The sequence below is a fragment of the Lagenorhynchus albirostris genome, chromosome 17, assembly GCF_949774975.1.
Source record: "Lagenorhynchus albirostris chromosome 17, mLagAlb1.1, whole genome shotgun sequence".
NCBI classification, from domain to species: domain Eukaryota; kingdom Metazoa; phylum Chordata; class Mammalia; order Artiodactyla; family Delphinidae; genus Lagenorhynchus; species Lagenorhynchus albirostris.
The window spans coordinates 45,271,994-45,290,402 of record NC_083111.1 but is presented as its reverse complement, the minus strand read 5'-3'; the positions used below and the strand labels follow the sequence as shown (position 1 = coordinate 45,290,402).

The following is an 18,409-nucleotide window of genomic DNA, read 5'->3' as shown; positions in this document are numbered from 1 at the left end:
CTCTAGTTTTACAACTTAAAACCCAAAAATGCAAAGATACTTTTATGTTTTGGGGAATGCCTTATAGGTAGACAAAATGTATCAATTTATTGGTAGAGGGAAAATTAAAATTTTATTATATTAAAGAAGATTCCTTATTAAAGAAGATTCATTTAATTTTGGAATGAACACAATTTTTAAGGTCTGAGAGACTAGTGCCTAAAGACATTAAAGAGAATTGGGTAACTTTAGTAAAACACTTAAGATAAAAGGGAAGGTTGGTGCAAATCACTCCTAGGAACAAATTCTCTGAATATTCAACCAGGTTAAATACTTACAGCGTCTAAGGCTTTTAATGGCAGTGAGTTCCAGGAACTGACACAGCGATTTAGGTCTCTATAGTTGATACAGAGATCTACAACAATGTCAGACATGACAATAAATTTGGTCTAGGCCTGCCCTACATATAGAGCTTGCACTATATTTTAGAGTATATAAACTAATTGAGGGCTCTGAGCAATAATGAACCAAATTAATTGCTTACAAGAGCAAACACTTCTGACGTCACTCTAACGAATAAACAAAAGAATGGTACTGAAGTAGGAATTACTTGAATGGAATCAAGCTTATACACTGGCTATAATCCAAAGTTCATAAAGCTTCTGACAGTGTATGTGAAATTTAGTGGGCATATACATTGTTCTGGGGAAAAGGCTTTTATAACATTCTCAAAGAAGTCCATGGCACAAAAAAGGATAAGAAGTACTTCACAAAAAACACAAATAAGAAACAAAAAAGCCCCCAGATTAATCAGTGAGAAACCACTCACAAGAAAGAGGTTTATTTTGGGTCATTAATCTTAAAAGGAAAAGTAAAAATAGTAAAAGAAATTTTAGGAACTTATATGCACATGGATATTTGGGCCCACGATACACTATAAGGCAGGACACCCAGAAAATAAAAAGAGACATATAGATATATTTCACTAAGGAAGATTAAACGTTTTTGGCCAAAGATGCCATAAAGTTTGAAGGCAAATAACTGCATTACAGATACAGGGTTTGTATTTATAGAATATAAGGGAGGCTCTTCAAATTGCTAAGAAATTTAATAGAAAAATTAAGTAAATGATATGAAATATCAACCATAAAAAAGCAAATTCACTGGCCAATAAACACTGAAAAATCTGTTCATCCTTATTAATAATCAGGAAAATACAAATTAATGTAAACAACATGAACTGTCAATTCACAAAAGAGCAAACTCAACAGCCAATAAACATTTGAAAAGTTGCTCAAACACCTGGTTTCATTTCCCTTCAGCATGAAGGATTTCCTTTAGGATCTCTTGTAGTGCAGTCCTACTGGTGACAGATTCTTTCACATGAAAAATGTCTTTATTTTGTCTTCATTCATAAATGTTATATATTTTTTTACTTAGAATTTTGGGTTGAGAGGCTTTTAATTTTCTTAATTTTCACGATTTAAAGATGTTCTTTTGATCACTACAGCTTCTTATGAGAAGTAAGCTAACAAAATCTTGGTTCTCTTGCATGTAATGTGTCATTTTTTTCTCATGATACCTTCAAGATATGCTCTTTATCTGTGGCTTTCAACAGTTGGATTATGATGTGTGTAGGCATGGCCTTCTTCATGTATTTATCTTATTAATTTTTCTCCCCTCATTTCTGGCCTACATGTAGTACTCAATAAATATCTGCTGAATTCACTTAGGAAAAAAAAAAAAATCAAGTCATCCTTTGTAATTCTGACAGAACCCAGAGGGAGTCTGGAAGGCTAAAGCAACCCACTCACAAAAAAAAAAAGAGATTTGGAGTCTCATGTCTTACCATTAAAATTTAGGTTAATCTGGCACACAAGGATATAAAAGAGTACTTACTCCTTACTTTTTTCTTTGAGTACATGTTGATTCTTCAAAGTCCTATATTGTTTTGTGACTTCCTGTCCCTTCAGGAATACCGCTACATTCCACCAGGGATAGTCATACCAATTTACATAGAGGATCTCACATTTTATATCAGAGTCAATCTAAACTAACAAAATGACATTCATATACCATTTGAGAGTTTGCAAAGTATTTTCATAACTATCTCACTTAAACTTCCCAACAACCTGGTGATCAACTTTGGATATAGCAGGTGCTAACAATTTTACAGAAGTTGGTTTATCAGGACTTATCAAGAAGATAAAGTAGAATTAAGTGAATAAATAAAATTCATTACACTTTGGGTGCAAAGGGATTCTCAGGGCATGAGGTTCATTCAGTCTTGGTTTAATTCTCAGGCAAGGAAAAAAAAAAAAAAAGGCCCTTGGTATTTGGGGAGAAGCAGCAAGGAGCCCGTGGGAGTCAAGTGATCAAGGAAAGGACAAAAGGAAGGAGCAGACATAAGAAGGTAATACCAGGCCAAACATAAGTTCTATTTATGTGATGACTTGGCTTAGAACTGGTTTATATTTAAACAACAACAACAAAACCTGAGCTTAGTTCTAAATAAGGTGAATATCTAAAGAAGATATCCCAGAGCTCTAGTTTTGAGCCACAGTCTTACATTTAGTAAGACTCAACAGAAATCACCATACTATTGAGTATCTCAAAGTAAAAGAAAAAAAATTTTTTAAAGATTAATAATAGTGGAGTCCCAGGCTAAAACCATAATGGGAACAGAATTTATTCTCAGCTGGGATAGCTATGGATAACCAGAACATGTAGAGTAGGACAATCCTCCCAAGGCTATAATGACTCCTAAAATAAGTCTCTAAAATATAATGTCTCTGGTAGGTAACTCCAAGTAGTAGTTAGCTGTCTATTATATAGGAACTGAGCTACTACTAAATATAAACTATGAATAAAAACTTTTTTCTTATTATCCTCAAAAGTTTCTTCATATCCCTTTGTAGTCTATCCTTCCTACCACCCCCTTCTCCTTCCCTCTCCCTGCCCTGACTCCAGACAACCAGGAACCTACTTTCTGTAACAATGTAGTAGTTTACACATTATAACATTTTATATAAATGGAATTATACAGTAAGTACTCTTTTTTGGTCTGGCTTCCTTCACTCAGTGTAATGACTGCAATATTTTTTCATGATCTTGCATTTTATCAATAACTCAGTCTTTTTTATGGCTGAATAGTATTACATTGTATGGATAAGCCATAATTTGTTTAATTTGTTAAATTCACTTACTGATGAACATTTGGGTTATGTTTAGTTTTTGGCTATACAAATAAAGCTGTTAAATACATCCATGTAAAAGTCTCTGAGTGGATATACATTTTTGTTTCCCTGAAGAAATACTTAGGGAAGAATGGCTGGGTTGTATGTTTTTTTCCCCCCCTCCAGGAACTTCAAAGTTGTTTCCAAAGCTGTTATGTAATTTTTACATTCCCATCAGTAGTATACAGAGTTCTAGTTGGTTCATAATACTCCATCTTTTAAATTATAGCCAATCTAATAGGTATGTAGTGGTATGTTTTCATGTTTTATTTTGTTTTTTCCTGATGAATAATGATGTTGAGTATCTTTTCATGTGTTGACTGACCAGTCACACATCTTGTGTGGTTCTAATCTTTTCCCCATTATTTGTATTCATGTTATTTTATTTATTGTTCTTTGTCTTCAGGTTACCAAGTAGAAAGGATTCCATAAATATTCTGGTAACAGTTTGGTAAATGTGTTGCTAATACTTTTTCCAAGTGTCTGGCTTTCTGCTATCTTAATGTGTCTTTCGAGGAGAAAATGTTTTTAGACTTGATTATGCCCAATATCTAGATCAATTTGGGGACAGCTGCCATCTTAACAATATTGAATCTTCTAATCTATGAACAGGTATCTTGCTCCAGTTAGATGTTCAAGTTCTCTCAGCAGTGTTTTGTGGTTTTCAGGGTAGAGGTCTTGGACATCTTTTGTTAAATTCATTTCTGTATGTTTGTTGGCACCAATATAAATGGAACTGATTCATTCCATTTTCGAGTCGTTAGCTGCTAGTACAGAAAAATACAATTGGTTTTTATATATTTATCTTGTCTCCTACAACCATAATAAGTTTATTAGTTCTAGTAATAGTTTCTTAACTCCTCCAGGATCTTCTGTAAAATATTTGATCATATGAAAATAGGGAGAGTTTTACTTTTTTCTTATCTTTGTGTCTTTTATTTCTTTTGCTTGGTTAATTGCAATGGCTAAGATGGCCAATATGACAAAGAACAGGTGATAGAAGGAGGCATTCTGGGCTTTTTCTTGATCTTAGTGGGAAAAAGTTCAATATTTTACAATTAAGTGTGATATCTGGTTTCTCAGATATGAGTTATTATTTAATGTCCAGATATTTACAGTTTTCCTAGTTATTATTGATTTCTAATATAATTTGACTATGGTTAGATAATATACTTTACTGATTTTAATTCTCTTAATATAATGAGACCATGTACACCTGAAAAAAATGTGCATTCCATGGTTGTTGAATATAGTATTCTATAAATGTCAATTAGGTCAAGGTGAGTTCACAGTATTTTTCATATCTTCTATATCTCCAATTATTTATTTTTCATCTAGTTGTTTTACAACCACTGAGAGAGATGGTATAAAAATTTCCTAATATGATTGAATAGAATTACCTGTTTTTTCCTTTAATTCTGTCCATTTTTCTTTCATGTCCTTCCTTATCTCTGGTAATACTTTTTCTTTTTGTCTATTTTATTTGATATTAAAATAAATAAGTCCATCCTTCTTATGCTGTTTGTATGGTGTATTTTTTCCTATGCATTTATTTATATTGTTTCTTTATATTTTAAGTGCTTCTCTTTTAGGCAACGTATGCAGAGTCTTGCTTTATTCCTACCCTAATAGGAGCAGTTGGACCAGGGGTCAGAAGACTTTCTGTAAATGGTCAGATAGTAAATATTCTAGACTTTGTGAGCTACATAGTGTTCTCCCTTGCTGTTACTTAATTCTGTGGTTGTAGCAAGATGGTAACCTTACACAGTATGTGAAAAAAAGCATGTGGCCAAATTTATCTGCAAGCCTTAGTTTGCTGAATCCTGGTCTAAACACTCCCAGTTAGGATCATAACATTTAATGTAATTCTTGCTAAGGCAGGATCATCTCTACAATTTTATTTTTTGTTTTCTGTTTCCATCCTCTGTTTTATGTAACTCTGTTACCACTTCTTCACTTCTTTAGATTATTTGAATACTTCTTAGTATTTCGTTTTAATTCATCTATTGGCATTTTGGTTAGTATTTCATTTTAATTCATCTATTGGCATTTTGGTTATATCTCTTTGTATTTTTGCTTTTTTTTTTTTTAGTAGTTATTCTAGGAAATTATATGTAGAAAAACTTTCACAGTCTACTTTTAAATTTATACTGTACCACTTCATGAGATATTTAGAAATCTGACAACCACTCGGTCCCCTTAGCCCATCCCCCACTAACCTTGATGATGAAGTTGTCTTTTTTTTTTTTTTTGGCTGTGTTGGGTCTTCGTTGCTGCTCACGGGCTTTCTCTAGTTGCAGTGAGCTACTCTTCCTTGTGGTGCGTGGGCTTCTCATTGCGGTGGCTTCTCTTGTTGTGGAGCACTGGCTCTAGGTGCATGGGCTTCAATAGTTGTGGCACGTGGGCTCAGTAGTTGCGGCTCGTAGGCTACAGAGCACAGGCTCAGCAGTTGTGGCACACGGGTTTAGTTGCTCCACAGCATGTAGGATCTCCCTGGACCAGGGCTCAAACCTGTGTCCCCTGCATTGGCAGGTGGATTCTTAACCACTGCGCCACCAGGGAAGTCCCAAGTTGTCTTGTATATTAAATCCACATACATTGAAAGGTCTAGCAGACAGTGTTATGGATTTTGCTTTCCACAGTCATATGTATTTTTTAAATAGTTAAAAAAAAGATTTATCAAGCTATTTATCATTTCTGTTGGTTTTCCTTTATTTCTGAAGATCCAAGTTTTCATTTGGTACCACTCCCTTTTAACTTGTAGAACTTCCTTCAGTATTTCTTGTAAAGTAGAGGTGCTGGTGACAATTTTCCTAGTTTTCTTTCATGTACAGTGTCTTTATTTCACTTTAATTTCTGTGAGACATGCACACTGTCTTGACAGTGTTTTTCTGTTAGCATTTTAAAGATATTGTTCTAATGTCTTCTGCCCTCTGTGGGGTTTTTTGTTTGTTTTTTTAATATTTACTTATTTATTTATTTGGCTGCATTGGCCCTTAGTTGCAGCAAGCAGAATCTTCATTGCCACATGTGGGATCTTCGTTGTCACATGCGGGATCTTTAGTTGCAGCATGCAGGATCTAGTTACCTGACCAGGGATTGAACCTGGGCTCCCTGCATTGGGAGCGCAGAGTCTTAACCGCTGGACCACTAGGGAAGTCCCATGTCCTCTATGGTTTTTAATGAGAAATCGGCACTCATTCAAATTAAGCCATATATAATGTATCTTCTTGCAGCTGCTTTCAAGATTTTTAAAAAATTTATCCTTGGTTTTTAGCATTTTAATCACAACGTGTCCAAGATAAACATGCTTGGGACTGGGTAAACGTCATGAATATGTAAAAGCCTATCTCTTTCTGCAAATTTGGGAAATTTGTACAATTATTTGTTAATATTTTTCTGGCCCCAGCTTTTTCTCCTTATCTTCTGGAATTCCAATTACACATATATTTGAACATTCCGTCCCACAACCACTGAAGATTCGATCCTATTTTTAATATCTTTTCTTTTCTGTTTTCCAAATTCATAATTTCTATGCACAATGTTCAAGTTCAATGACTCTTCTGTCACATGCAGGTCACCTCTAAGCCCATATGGTATGGTTTTTTCTTTCAGATATTGTATTTCCAATTCTCAAATTCCATTTGATTGTTTTTTTTGTTTTTTTTTTGCGGTACGCAGGCCTCTCACTGTTGTGGCCTCTCCCATTGCGGAGCACAGGCTCTGGATGTGCAGGCTCAGCGGCCATGGCTCACGGGCCTAGCCGCTCCACGGCATGTGGGATCTTCCCGGACCGGGGCATGAACCTGTGTCCCCTGCATCGGCAGGAGGACTCTCAACCACTGCGCCACCAGGGAAGCCCCATTTGATTGTTTTTATACTTTACTTCTCCATTGAGAATTCTTACGTTTTTCATTCAGTGTTGCTTTCCTTTACACCTCATAAAAAAAATTATAATAGCTGTTTTAAAGTCTTTTTTGCAATTCAATTATTTAAAAACCAAATTGGGAACATTCATTTATGTTGTTAGTTTTTGCTTTTTTTCCCCCAGCGTATATAGAATAATCAGTGGGACTGATGGGCTGAGATGGGCTTCTGCTGCTATGACAGAACTAAATCTATTTTTTCCCTTTTAACAGCTTCTGTGATAAAGGATCTAAAGAAGGTGAATCTGTTTCTCTATAATCTGTTTGCTAGAGCTGCCATATAAAAGTGCCATAAACTGGGTGGCTTAAAACAACAGAAACTTATAGTTTCATGGTTCTGGAGATCAGAGAGTCCCTACTCAAGGTAATAGCAGGGCTATGCTCTGGGACTCAGGAGAATCCTTCGTTGCCTCTGGTTCTTCTGGAGGTAGCCAGCAATCCTTGTGTTCTTTGGCTTGCAGCTGGATCAGTCCAATCTCTGCCTCCATTCACATGGCACTCTCCCTGTGTATCTTCACATCAACTTCCCTCTGTGACTATCTACTTCCAAATTTCCCTTTTTATAAGGATATCAGTCAACTAGATGAGGGCTCACCCTAATGAATTCATTGTAGCTTGATTACCTCTGTAATGATCCTATTAACAGATAAGGTCACATGATGAGATACTACAAGTTAGGAATTCAACGTATCTTTTGTTGGAGACACAATTCAACCAACAAATTTTCCTTCCTCTAGGAAATGCATTTCAACAACCATCAGCAGTAGCATTCAAAGAATAATCTAAGAGGAGTTAAGCCATTTCATAATTATTCTCTTCTATACTACTATGGGTCATAATAGAATGGCAAATGGCCATTAATATGGAATATTTACTATTGTTCAAAAGAATTTACTACTGATTATAAAAGAAATTACTTTCATAATGGTGGATAAGCTATTAGTTTAGTATAACTGCCTCATCATAATTCTAACAGTATGTATTTTTTAATAAGGCCATCACCAAGATTAAATTAGCAGGTCCGATCTTTTCAAAATGCACAAATATATATGAAAGTTAAACCAAACTGTAGAGTATACAGTAGGTGGAGCAAGGCAGAGAGAAGAGGGGAAAGAAGGAGGATGGTTTCAGTAAGGAGGCTCTATAACATATGAATAATATTTGAACCCACTTAAAAAAACACACTTTAAAAACTAGCTCGTCACCACTAATGCTGGAATAAACAAAGATTTATCGACATTGACCTAACAGATCCAATAAAGCTCTAAAAAGTATTGTTTTAAAAATATAATTTCAAATACTATTCATTGTATTCATTCATACATATCAATACTATTGATAATCTGTGTAGAAAATATACAAGAGTCTGCTTGAGGTCAAAGAAACAAGTATTAAATTATATGTAATTAATAATTTGTACAAACCCAGGAGATCTGAATTCATACTAAATTATAAAACTGTAGAATATAACATGTTTGGCCTATCCCAACTGGAATGTTAAAGGATTAACAAAATGCCTTTTTTAAAGAGTAAACAGTGCTTTTTTTCTTTTAAATACTGCATGTTGAGCAAAAGAAGTTTTGAGTGAGAAACTGATCGGAAATTACATTTGATCACTTCAATAGACTCTTCCAGTCTGACAGTAAAGTAGTTCTTCACCGTTTAAAAAACTTTACATCTGCAACTGATTTCATTCCATCAGCTAAAAGATGCATTTATGCTGCCACCATTACATTTTCAGAAGAGTTTGAATTACAAAACTTGAGAGAACTTCAAAGCAATACTTAATCTAACCATTCTGATCTTGATGGCCCTGTTAAAAATAATTTAAGACACTTAATAGAAGAGAAACCCTTCAACAAAATGAGTAACAATTGTTCTTAAATCACATTATTTTAAATTTCCTTTCATAAATCAAATGTACCAACCTGGGGGTTCGAGCATTTTATCTCAAGTGACTCTAGGTCAACATGCAGACAGACAACAAATGAATGCCTCATATCAGGTCCTGTAGCGAGTAGTTTTTGAGATGTAACAGCTAGAGTAGAGGTACAACCCATAGGTTCCACTAGGCAAAGTGTCACTTGTTTTCCAAAAAGGGTGTATATGCTGAAATGATGCAAGCTGATGGTCCAAGGAAAGGCATCACCTGAAAATGGGTACAAAAGTGGGTAGGGAGGCACACAAACAAAAATATAGTTAATTGTCACTTGATAGTAAGGTATCTACTGTTAATATTTGAAATATAAAACAGTTAATATGGCATCATAAATAGCGTATACTGTATCCCAGAGACCAACATGTTAAACAGTTTACATGTTATATAAGAGTTACCTTTTAAAAATGTTTATATTTATTATAACATACTACTATATCAATAATGTACATTATAAAACATACAAAAGTAGAAATTAAGGAAATGAGATAAAAATATAAATACAAGTTCTAACTTTTTCTTCCCTCACCCTTGTACTAGTGGGTTGTACAGTGCAACTGCTGGGATGTATGCATTATATCTTGGAGACCACAGAGAATGTGTTAAATTAGGAAAATTAGGAAAATGAACTAAAGGTGACCACAGATCTGACTGCAGAATAAAAAAAGAATAAACAATTTACTATGGTCTGTTGGACCATCTGCATCAGAGTCATATGGGTGCTGATATAAAATACAGTTTCCTGGTTTCTACTTCAGACCTACTTAATCAGAAATCTCTGATGGTTAAGACCCAGGACGCACGTACATATCTTCAGTTGGTGATTCTTATATATGTTATTTTTAAATCAAGTATATTTTATTTAAAAATAAAAGTACTCACATTTCAGAATTAAAAGCAAAATTTCTTTCATTGTTTTAAATTTTTTCCTTTTATTGATTTACCAGAGAAAAAAATTGTTAATATAAATTTATGAGATAAAACTATCTTTTTTTTATTGTGGCTATAGATAAAATACTTTGTGAAATAGCATTAAAAATGTACTCAGTATTAAAACATTCATAAATATTCATTACTGGGATGCCAATTTGATGGAGAATATGTTCCTATGACTTGTATTTTTGACTTTGCAATTCTACTGGCACTTGATAGTATAGATAGTATAATACAGACTTCTTTTTAAGTATCTAGTTCTAAAACAAATTGAAAATATTTATCTTTTAATTAGAGAGGTACTAGTGTCTCACTGAAAATAACTTAGAAAATATAATATATAAAGAAAAAAATCAAAACCAGTCATAATTCACCTTCCATCTTGCTACTCCCAGGAATACGCACTATTAACATTGTTATTATTTTTCCTTCAAGTCTTTTTTTTTCCCCCCTGTAGTGTGGGACACGCTCACACAGAGTTGGAACCAGATCGCATCGTACTATTAGGTTCATGTTATTTTTTAGCAAGGAAAAAAATACCAAGTGAATAACTAAGTAGATCATGCTATAAACATATATACTAAAGGAATATAAATAAGTATTTGAATTGTGAATGGTGATACTCAGGGGATGCTACAAGATAGATTCTCATATGTTTGAACATTCAAAATGTCTTGATCAAGTAGTTAAGAAAATTAAAATCAGAAACTTTGAAATTGAGACCTGGATAATAAAATAAATCTAGCTACATAGCAGTCCACAACAACTTGACTGGAAACAATGGAAACTGCATAATAATATGTGGTCAGCATCGTGGTACTCTGCCTGTCTTAAGACTTAAAATATTTTGCCCCCAGGAAAGAATGACAAACTTTAAATCATCTGTAACTAATTCTGAAATTATTTTAAAACCTACACAAAGTTCCAGGCTATTTACAAAATAAAGGCTTTGCCAAATTTGTCTTAAAATACTTTGGAATGATTTCAGGTTACATATTTTAAAATCTGTAGTGAGCTATACATAGTCTTTCAAATTTTATGTTACCCAAGAAATGTTAAATGGTGATTATGTTGGGTAAAAAGCACCACATTTAAATTCATGAAATAGAAAAAAAGAATTCCAAATGACATTGGTACTATCTCAGATATGTGTCTCTGCTTCTTCTTTGGAATCAGACCATAACCTGAAATTGGGTATACCATATTCTAAGTCTTAAACAGAACCTTTTAAGGTAATATTTTACGTCCATTTATTTAACAAGCATATCATCTATTTTAAAAAGTACACTCTATCTAGAAGAGCTTAACATGTAATGACAAACATTCCCACAATTAATCACTGTGAAAAAATTATCAAAACATAACACATCAATACCTGCACACCTATTCCTTTTACACACACACACACACCAAAATAAAAAGCACCTCATCTATTTACAACACTGGCAATATACTGTTCTGAGAACTCCATAAAATATGCTCAGATATCCATGACGGACCAGGATCATGTACTATTCTGAGAACTTCAAGACTAGTATTTTAACATTAATGAGAAAGTGCTAAGGCTATAAAATGAGTCTTTCATTTTAGAAAAATTATTTATTGCTGGCAGAATTCAGAAATAGTCAAATTGTCTAAAGAACAAGAAAAAATAAAAACAAAGCAGGAGGACTGAAAATTTCATTTCTGTGTGAAACCTCTATATTATTAACAGAGAAAAGAATACTAATAAATTAATTCTCAAAAAATGATAACCAAACACTAATGAACTTCAGATGAGTTAACGTAAAAGAAAGTGAATATGGCAAAGCTTTGAGACAAAATGAATAAATAGAATTCAGTGTGAGACTATGTGATACATGTGTCAACAGTGGGGGAGAGGGACCCTGATCATATACATCTAATTTACAGTCTTCAATACTGGTGGGCAGGGATCAATATTCTGCAAAGAGAATTGGTCTTTCCCTTTCTAAAGATGCTGCGCTTTATTATAGGAAAAAGTATATATACTTTGCACCAAGGTAAATCACCTTACAAAGATCAATATGGAAAATGAAGAAAGAAAACTGTTCAATATTAGAGATACTCCCCCTCAGTTTTCTTTCTTTCATAACCTTAGTCATTACGTGTCTTTAGAAACAAACAAAAAGGTGTCTTTCCTCTTCTTCTTAACTCTTTTCCCTATGTCCCACAATCCAGTATGTCTCAGGCAGGTTTTTATTTCAAATATGAAATAGTGTAATGAGGAATATTTTACTGCTAATTGTGAGGGTTAACAATTTGGAAACAGATGCAGTGTATTCTACAAACATAAATGAGCCAAAAGTGCTGACCCTGTTTCCCCAAACCACTTAGCACTAAACTGATTTACAGACAGTTGAGATAAAGGGTTTCTTTAATTCTACATGATATTAATTTAAGCAGTGGGAATGTTCGAGGAATGAAGGCATTAAAAAAGATATAAAGCATAATCAATTCTCCTGGCAGAGGAGAACTGCTGAAATGCCTGGAAGAGAAGGAAATGAAAATGAGCAACATATAGTTTTATTTGCTCTGTAACCAAATTTCTACTTTGGAAGAAAATACTGCTTTGTATTAGGAAATGTAAAATGTATTGCATGTATAAAATAATAAAAATTAAAAATATATTAAATTTATATAAATATATAAAATTTATACTGAAAAATATCATGATTATTAAATCATGATAAAACAGATAATTCATTTCAAATTTGTGAAATATTTTCTTCATATCTAGAAACCCAAGCATTCAGTGCTTGATTCACTTCTTTAATCCTTCCATAGGCCTTTGTGCATATATAAATGTTTATAAACTCAGCATGTATTAAAAAAAAAAGGGTGTGTGTGTTTCCCTGGTGGCGCAGTGGTTAAGAACCTGCCTTCCAATGCAGGGGAGACGGGTTCTAGCCCTGGTCCGGAAAGATCCAACATGCCGTGGAGCAACTAAGCCTGTGCGCCACAACTACTGAGCCTGTGCTCTAGAGCCCGCGAGCCACAACTACTGAAGCCCACGCACCTAGAGCTTGTGCTCCGCAACAAGAGAAGCCCCTGCGATGAGAAGCCCGCGCACAGCAACAAAGAGTAACCCCTGCTCGCGGCAACTAGAGAAAGCCCGCGCGCAGCAACGAAGACCCAATGCAGCCAAAAATAAATAAATAAAATAAATAAATTTATTTTTAAAAAAAAAGCATTCAGTGCTAACTAGTATTCACGTCTGAATATTACTGGTTTAATCATAACTTAATCATCAAATTTTCATTAGTGTATAAAGAAATATAATACTGTTTTTTAAAATTCCTTAAAACTTATGACTGCAAATATAAACAAGGCAAAACCAGAACAATTATTGCTTTTAAAACTAAAAGTAACCTCAAAGACTAGTGCTGTCCTTCAAGCAATTAAAATATCAGTAATTACAGTTTTAAAAGAGGTGTCGAAATTATAGCAATGCAGAATTTATTTAAGGTCATATGGTCAGCTAACAACACATACCCTCAGTTGCTACAGCTTGTCAAGATATGTTACAATTAAACATTTTCTAAAGTGACTTACCACTAACTAATGGCACGTCTTACCTCACTTAAATTATTACACAGACACTTACATAATTAAGGAAACATTATCATAAAATATTTCTTGGGTCTCATGACTCAGTGATATGATATATGGATTATAACTTAAAAAATAAATATAGGGTAGTTTAAAGATCCTTATTTTTAAATGCTATTTTTTGCTTCCTGATTGTTTTCTACTTTAGCTTTTTCTTAAATAAATGAATAGCCAATTTATTCCTCATTAAGCTTTTTATTGAACATGTACTTTACAAACACCGTGTCCTCAAAACTTTAATAACATAAAAAAAGTGATTAAGACATGATTCCCTTTCCAAAACATTTTCAGCTATATACATTATATTTACAAAAATAATAAAAAATACTTATAATCATTTACAACACAAACATCCTAGATAATAAATTCACTTATCATTTCCCTTAACATAACACATAGTACATGTAGACATTTTAGTCAATTTGAGTTAAATCTATTACCTTCCCAAGACTTCTGCAAAAGAACTGTTTACTGCTATTAGATGAAAGTCAAGACTGACTAATGCATAAAAGCTTTGCCATGTTAACCTTCCTAATAAACGAGTATTTGTTAGGAATAAAAGATACACATTTGTGTATTCATTTTATATTACTGACAGAGTATATCAATTTACTTAAGTTGATAAACTGGTTTACTGAGTGCATTAGAACACTATGACACTGCCTCTACAGCATGAGCCTGGATTTTGCACCAGGAGACTTAGGTAAATATCCTAGCTCTAACTATCCCTTAGTATTAGAGGAGAAATGCTAATTCCTAATTCCTCTGCTTTTTCCACATGAAGTGCTAAGCCATTTCATGCCTTTTCCTTCACAAGAACTGAGTGGACTATTACAGTAAAAGAACCAACTTAGTGACAAAAGAAAAGATATAAGAATAAAGATCAAAGAAAAAGCAAAAAAGTTTTTAAAAAAAAGGTAAAAAGTAAAGTCCTGATTAATTTCACTTCTTTCATTATTTGGTATTATTATTTAAAGAAGTTTTTTGGAAGACAGGAAGTTCATAGATGACCCAAGGACCCTTTCAGTTCAAGAAACTATTCCAAATACTAAATTAAAGAGTTTGGGGACTTCCCTGGTGGTCCACTGGTTAAGACTTTGCCTTCCAATGCAGGGGGTGCGGGTTTGATCCCTGGTCAGGTAGCTAAGATCTCCCACACGCCTCACGGCCAAAAAAAAAAAAAAAAAAAAAAACCATAAAACAGAAGCAATACTGTAACAAATTCAATAAAGACTTTAAAAAAAGTGTGATAAATGAAAGAGTCTGAATCAATGAATTGTATTGTATTTCGTGAAAACCTCATACAGAAGGGAATTATATGGAAGAAAACCTGAGTCCTGGTGATCATGTTTATCCATAACTTTGCACCTCAAGTACGGTTTCATTCCCTGGGGCTCAGATGAACCACTTTAAAAACATGCTAAAGCTGACAGGTATGACCAGGGACTAGCTGTGAAATTAGGAATAGAGCAATTTTTGGTATTGAAAATAAATGTTACTCTGTAGCACAAGATTCTATCATGTTATCAGTGCCAACTGATGGACAATCTAGGTCAAACAGTTACCTAAGGATATAAAAAAGGAACAAAGAAGTCAGGTATGTGACAATCTTACAGATTTGTAAACTGTCAGAGAAAAGGTGACAGGTTAAGTACAGGTATAGATGAGAATACCTAGTAAAGCTATAAATATGAAGAACACCTATCTTTAAAGAAAGTGTAGAGGAAAGGAGCCCATGAATGATATTCAAAAGGAGTAGCCACTATCCACAGAAAACAAATCAAGGAAAGTGGTTATCCAGAAGTTAAGAAAGAATTTCAAAAAAGAATCAATGAACATCAAGGATTAAAAGGTTTCTATTGGATTTGCAAATAAGAGGTTTGTTCTGTTAACTGAGTAAGCTGAAAGAAATTTTAGCATTTTTATATGACAACAAGGATTAAATAAGGAGGTTATAATTGATGAAGCAAGTTCCGTAAAAATGTAGTGCATAGCATATAGTATGCACTCAATAAATATTTGCTTTATGAAGGAAGGAAGGAAGGAAGGAAGGAAGGAAAGGAGAAAGGGAGGGAGGGATGGACTGAGATGGATAAATGAATAAAAATGGCTTGGTCCTAAGCAATATCAGCAGATGAAAGACTTAATCCAGGTAAGGTAGATTCATTTGTTAAACAAGTATTTACTGAATTAAATATATGCTAGATATTATTCTAGGATCTAGGAAAAGAGCAGTGAACAATATAACCTCACTGTTCTCATGGATCTTGCCTTCTAGTTGTGAAAAGGATAATAAACTAATAATTAAATGACATATAGTATGTTGATGGTCCTAGATGTTCTGAAGAGCACTTAAGCAGGGTAACAGAACAGGGCGCTGCCACTTTAAGACAGGATAGTCCAGAAAAGCCACTCTGATAAAATGACATTCCATAGAGACATAAGGCATGAGGCTACTTGGGAAAAAAGTGTTCTAGAAGGTGAACAGTAAGTGTAAAAGTCCTGTATCAGGACCCTGTTTGGATGGGAAGTTGTCAATGCTTTCATTAAGGAAATAAGGAGGTTGTATGCTGTGTAGGGGAGATAATCAGATATCCTTGAGGAAAGTGGTGAAAATTTATAATAGCTTTTATAGGGAGTGGAAAGGTATTAAAGGAAGTATAAAAAGTTTACAAAATTATCAATGAGGGCCAGAAGTCATTTTTTCCCAAAAAACTGTCAAGAACTTCAGAAAAGAAGCTTAAATGTCAAATAGTTGGAACGATCCAAGGCTACACTTCCTTCCAAGAAACTGAGAATCCACAATATCCAAAATATATAAAGAACTCATGCAACTCAATATCATAAAAACAACCTGATTAAAAAATGGGCAGAGGATCTGAATAGACATTTTTCCAAAGAAGACATACAGATGGCCAACAGACACAGGAAAAGATGCTCAACAAAACTAATCATTAGGGAAGTGCAAATTGAAACCACAATGAGATAACATCTCCCACCTGTCAGAATGGCTATTACCAAAAAAGATGATAAATAACAAGTGTTGGCGAGGATGCAGAGAAAAGGGAACCCTTTCTGCACTGTTGATGAGAATGTAAATTGGTACAACCACTATGGAAAACAGGATGAAAGTTCCCCAAAAAATTACAAACAGAACACCATACGATTTAGCAATTCCACTTCAGGGTATTTATCCAATGAAAACAAAAACACTACTAGAAAAAGATATCTGCACCCCAATGTTCAGAGAAGCATTATTCACAATATCTGAGATATAGAAGCAACCTAAGTGTCTATCAACAGATGAATAAAGAAAATGTGGTGTAGGAGCAGGATATCAAGCTGGCAGAGTAGGACACCGAACTCATCTCCCACAACGAACATATCAAAAAAAATACATCTACATGTGGAGCATCTCTCACTGAAAACAAACTGGAGACTGGCAGAAAGGCTACTCTATAACCAAGGCTGTAAAGAAAGATCCACAGGGAGTCGGGCAAGAGGTAGGAGAAGCAACAATCAGGGGGACCTGTACTCCTAACAGGGGACACAGAAGAGGAGGGTAATATCAAGGGCTCAAAGATCCTCCCCGGGGAGTAAGTGGCTTGTACCACATTTTGGACACCTCAGTCCTAGAAGCCAAAACCAGGAAGACAAGTCCCCTTAGCTGGTGGAAAGCAATGGGACTTAACAGAAGAAACTAAGACTCTACTCCTGAAGAATGCATGCGCAAACTTGCTAACTCCTTGAAACAAGGCAGAGGAAGCAAACTGAAACTGCCCAGGGCTCTGGTGGGTTTCCTGCGACAAAGTGCTCCTCCTGCCTGCAGCAGGTGCCTGCTCCTGCCCCTCTTACTCTGTCTGGCTCAGCTCCCTCCAGGGCAATGGCTGACACTGCCAAGGAAAGTACGCACCTGGGGATGGAACCAGTCAGACCCTGCATTGCATCTGAACAGGGCAAGAGCAGACATTACTGGCACTGACAGAGAGTGGTGGATTACGAGCCATCTGGAGCTCTGATTGCTGTGTCATGAACGTTACAGCTCAAATGGCACTCCACACTGGGAACCCTTCTCCAGGCCCTCTTTGTTCCAGCAGTACTCCCTTCTGGGGCAAAGGTGTCATTGCCAGGAGGGAGTATAGTACAAGCTTAGAGGGAATGGAACCAATTCAGACTGACCTTCAGGGCTTCTTGTCCAGCATCTGGGAATCCTACCCTACCCACCCACATGTGGATGATGACCACTGAGCACAGGAGAAGCTCCAAGCTCACACCTGGCTCTAGCGCTAACAGCAAAAAGAAAAGCAAATTTAAAAATGGGGACAGTTTAAGGGACTTCTGGACATCAGCATACTAACATTCATGACATAGGGGTCCCAGAAGGAAAAGAAAGAAAGGAGTCAAAAATGTATTTGATGAAATTATGGCTGAAAACTTGAACCTGAAGAAAGAAACAGGTAACCAGATAGAGGAAGCACAGAGAGTCCCAAACAAGATGAACCCACAGTAAGACACATCATAATTAAAACAGCCAAAGTTAAAGAAAGAATTCTAAAGGCAACAAGAGAAAAAGAATCACATAGAAGGGAACCCCCATAAGGCTATCAGCTGGTTTTTCTGTGGAAAGTTTGTAGGCCAGAAGGGAGTGGCAGATATACTGAAAGTGCTAAAAGGGAAAAATCTACAACCTAGGTTATTCTACCCAGCGAGGTTATCATTCAGAATTGAAGGAGAAATAAAAAAACTTCTCAGACAAGCAAAAACTAAAA

At 34.9% G+C, this 18,409-nt stretch overlaps 1 protein-coding gene across 5 annotated transcripts in view; it reads right to left on the bottom strand.

The window, feature by feature from the left end:
• Positions 1-18,409, bottom strand: part of VPS13B (vacuolar protein sorting 13 homolog B) — a 793,535-nt gene that overhangs the window by 399,644 nt on the left and 375,482 nt on the right. For all 5 annotated transcript variants that reach the window (XM_060128467.1, XM_060128455.1, XM_060128456.1 and 2 more), the window contains exon 24: positions 9,070-9,290. In XM_060128467.1, the coding sequence (XP_059984450.1) occupies positions 9,070-9,290 (221 nt within the window). The remainder of the gene's footprint in view (positions 1-9,069; positions 9,291-18,409) is intronic.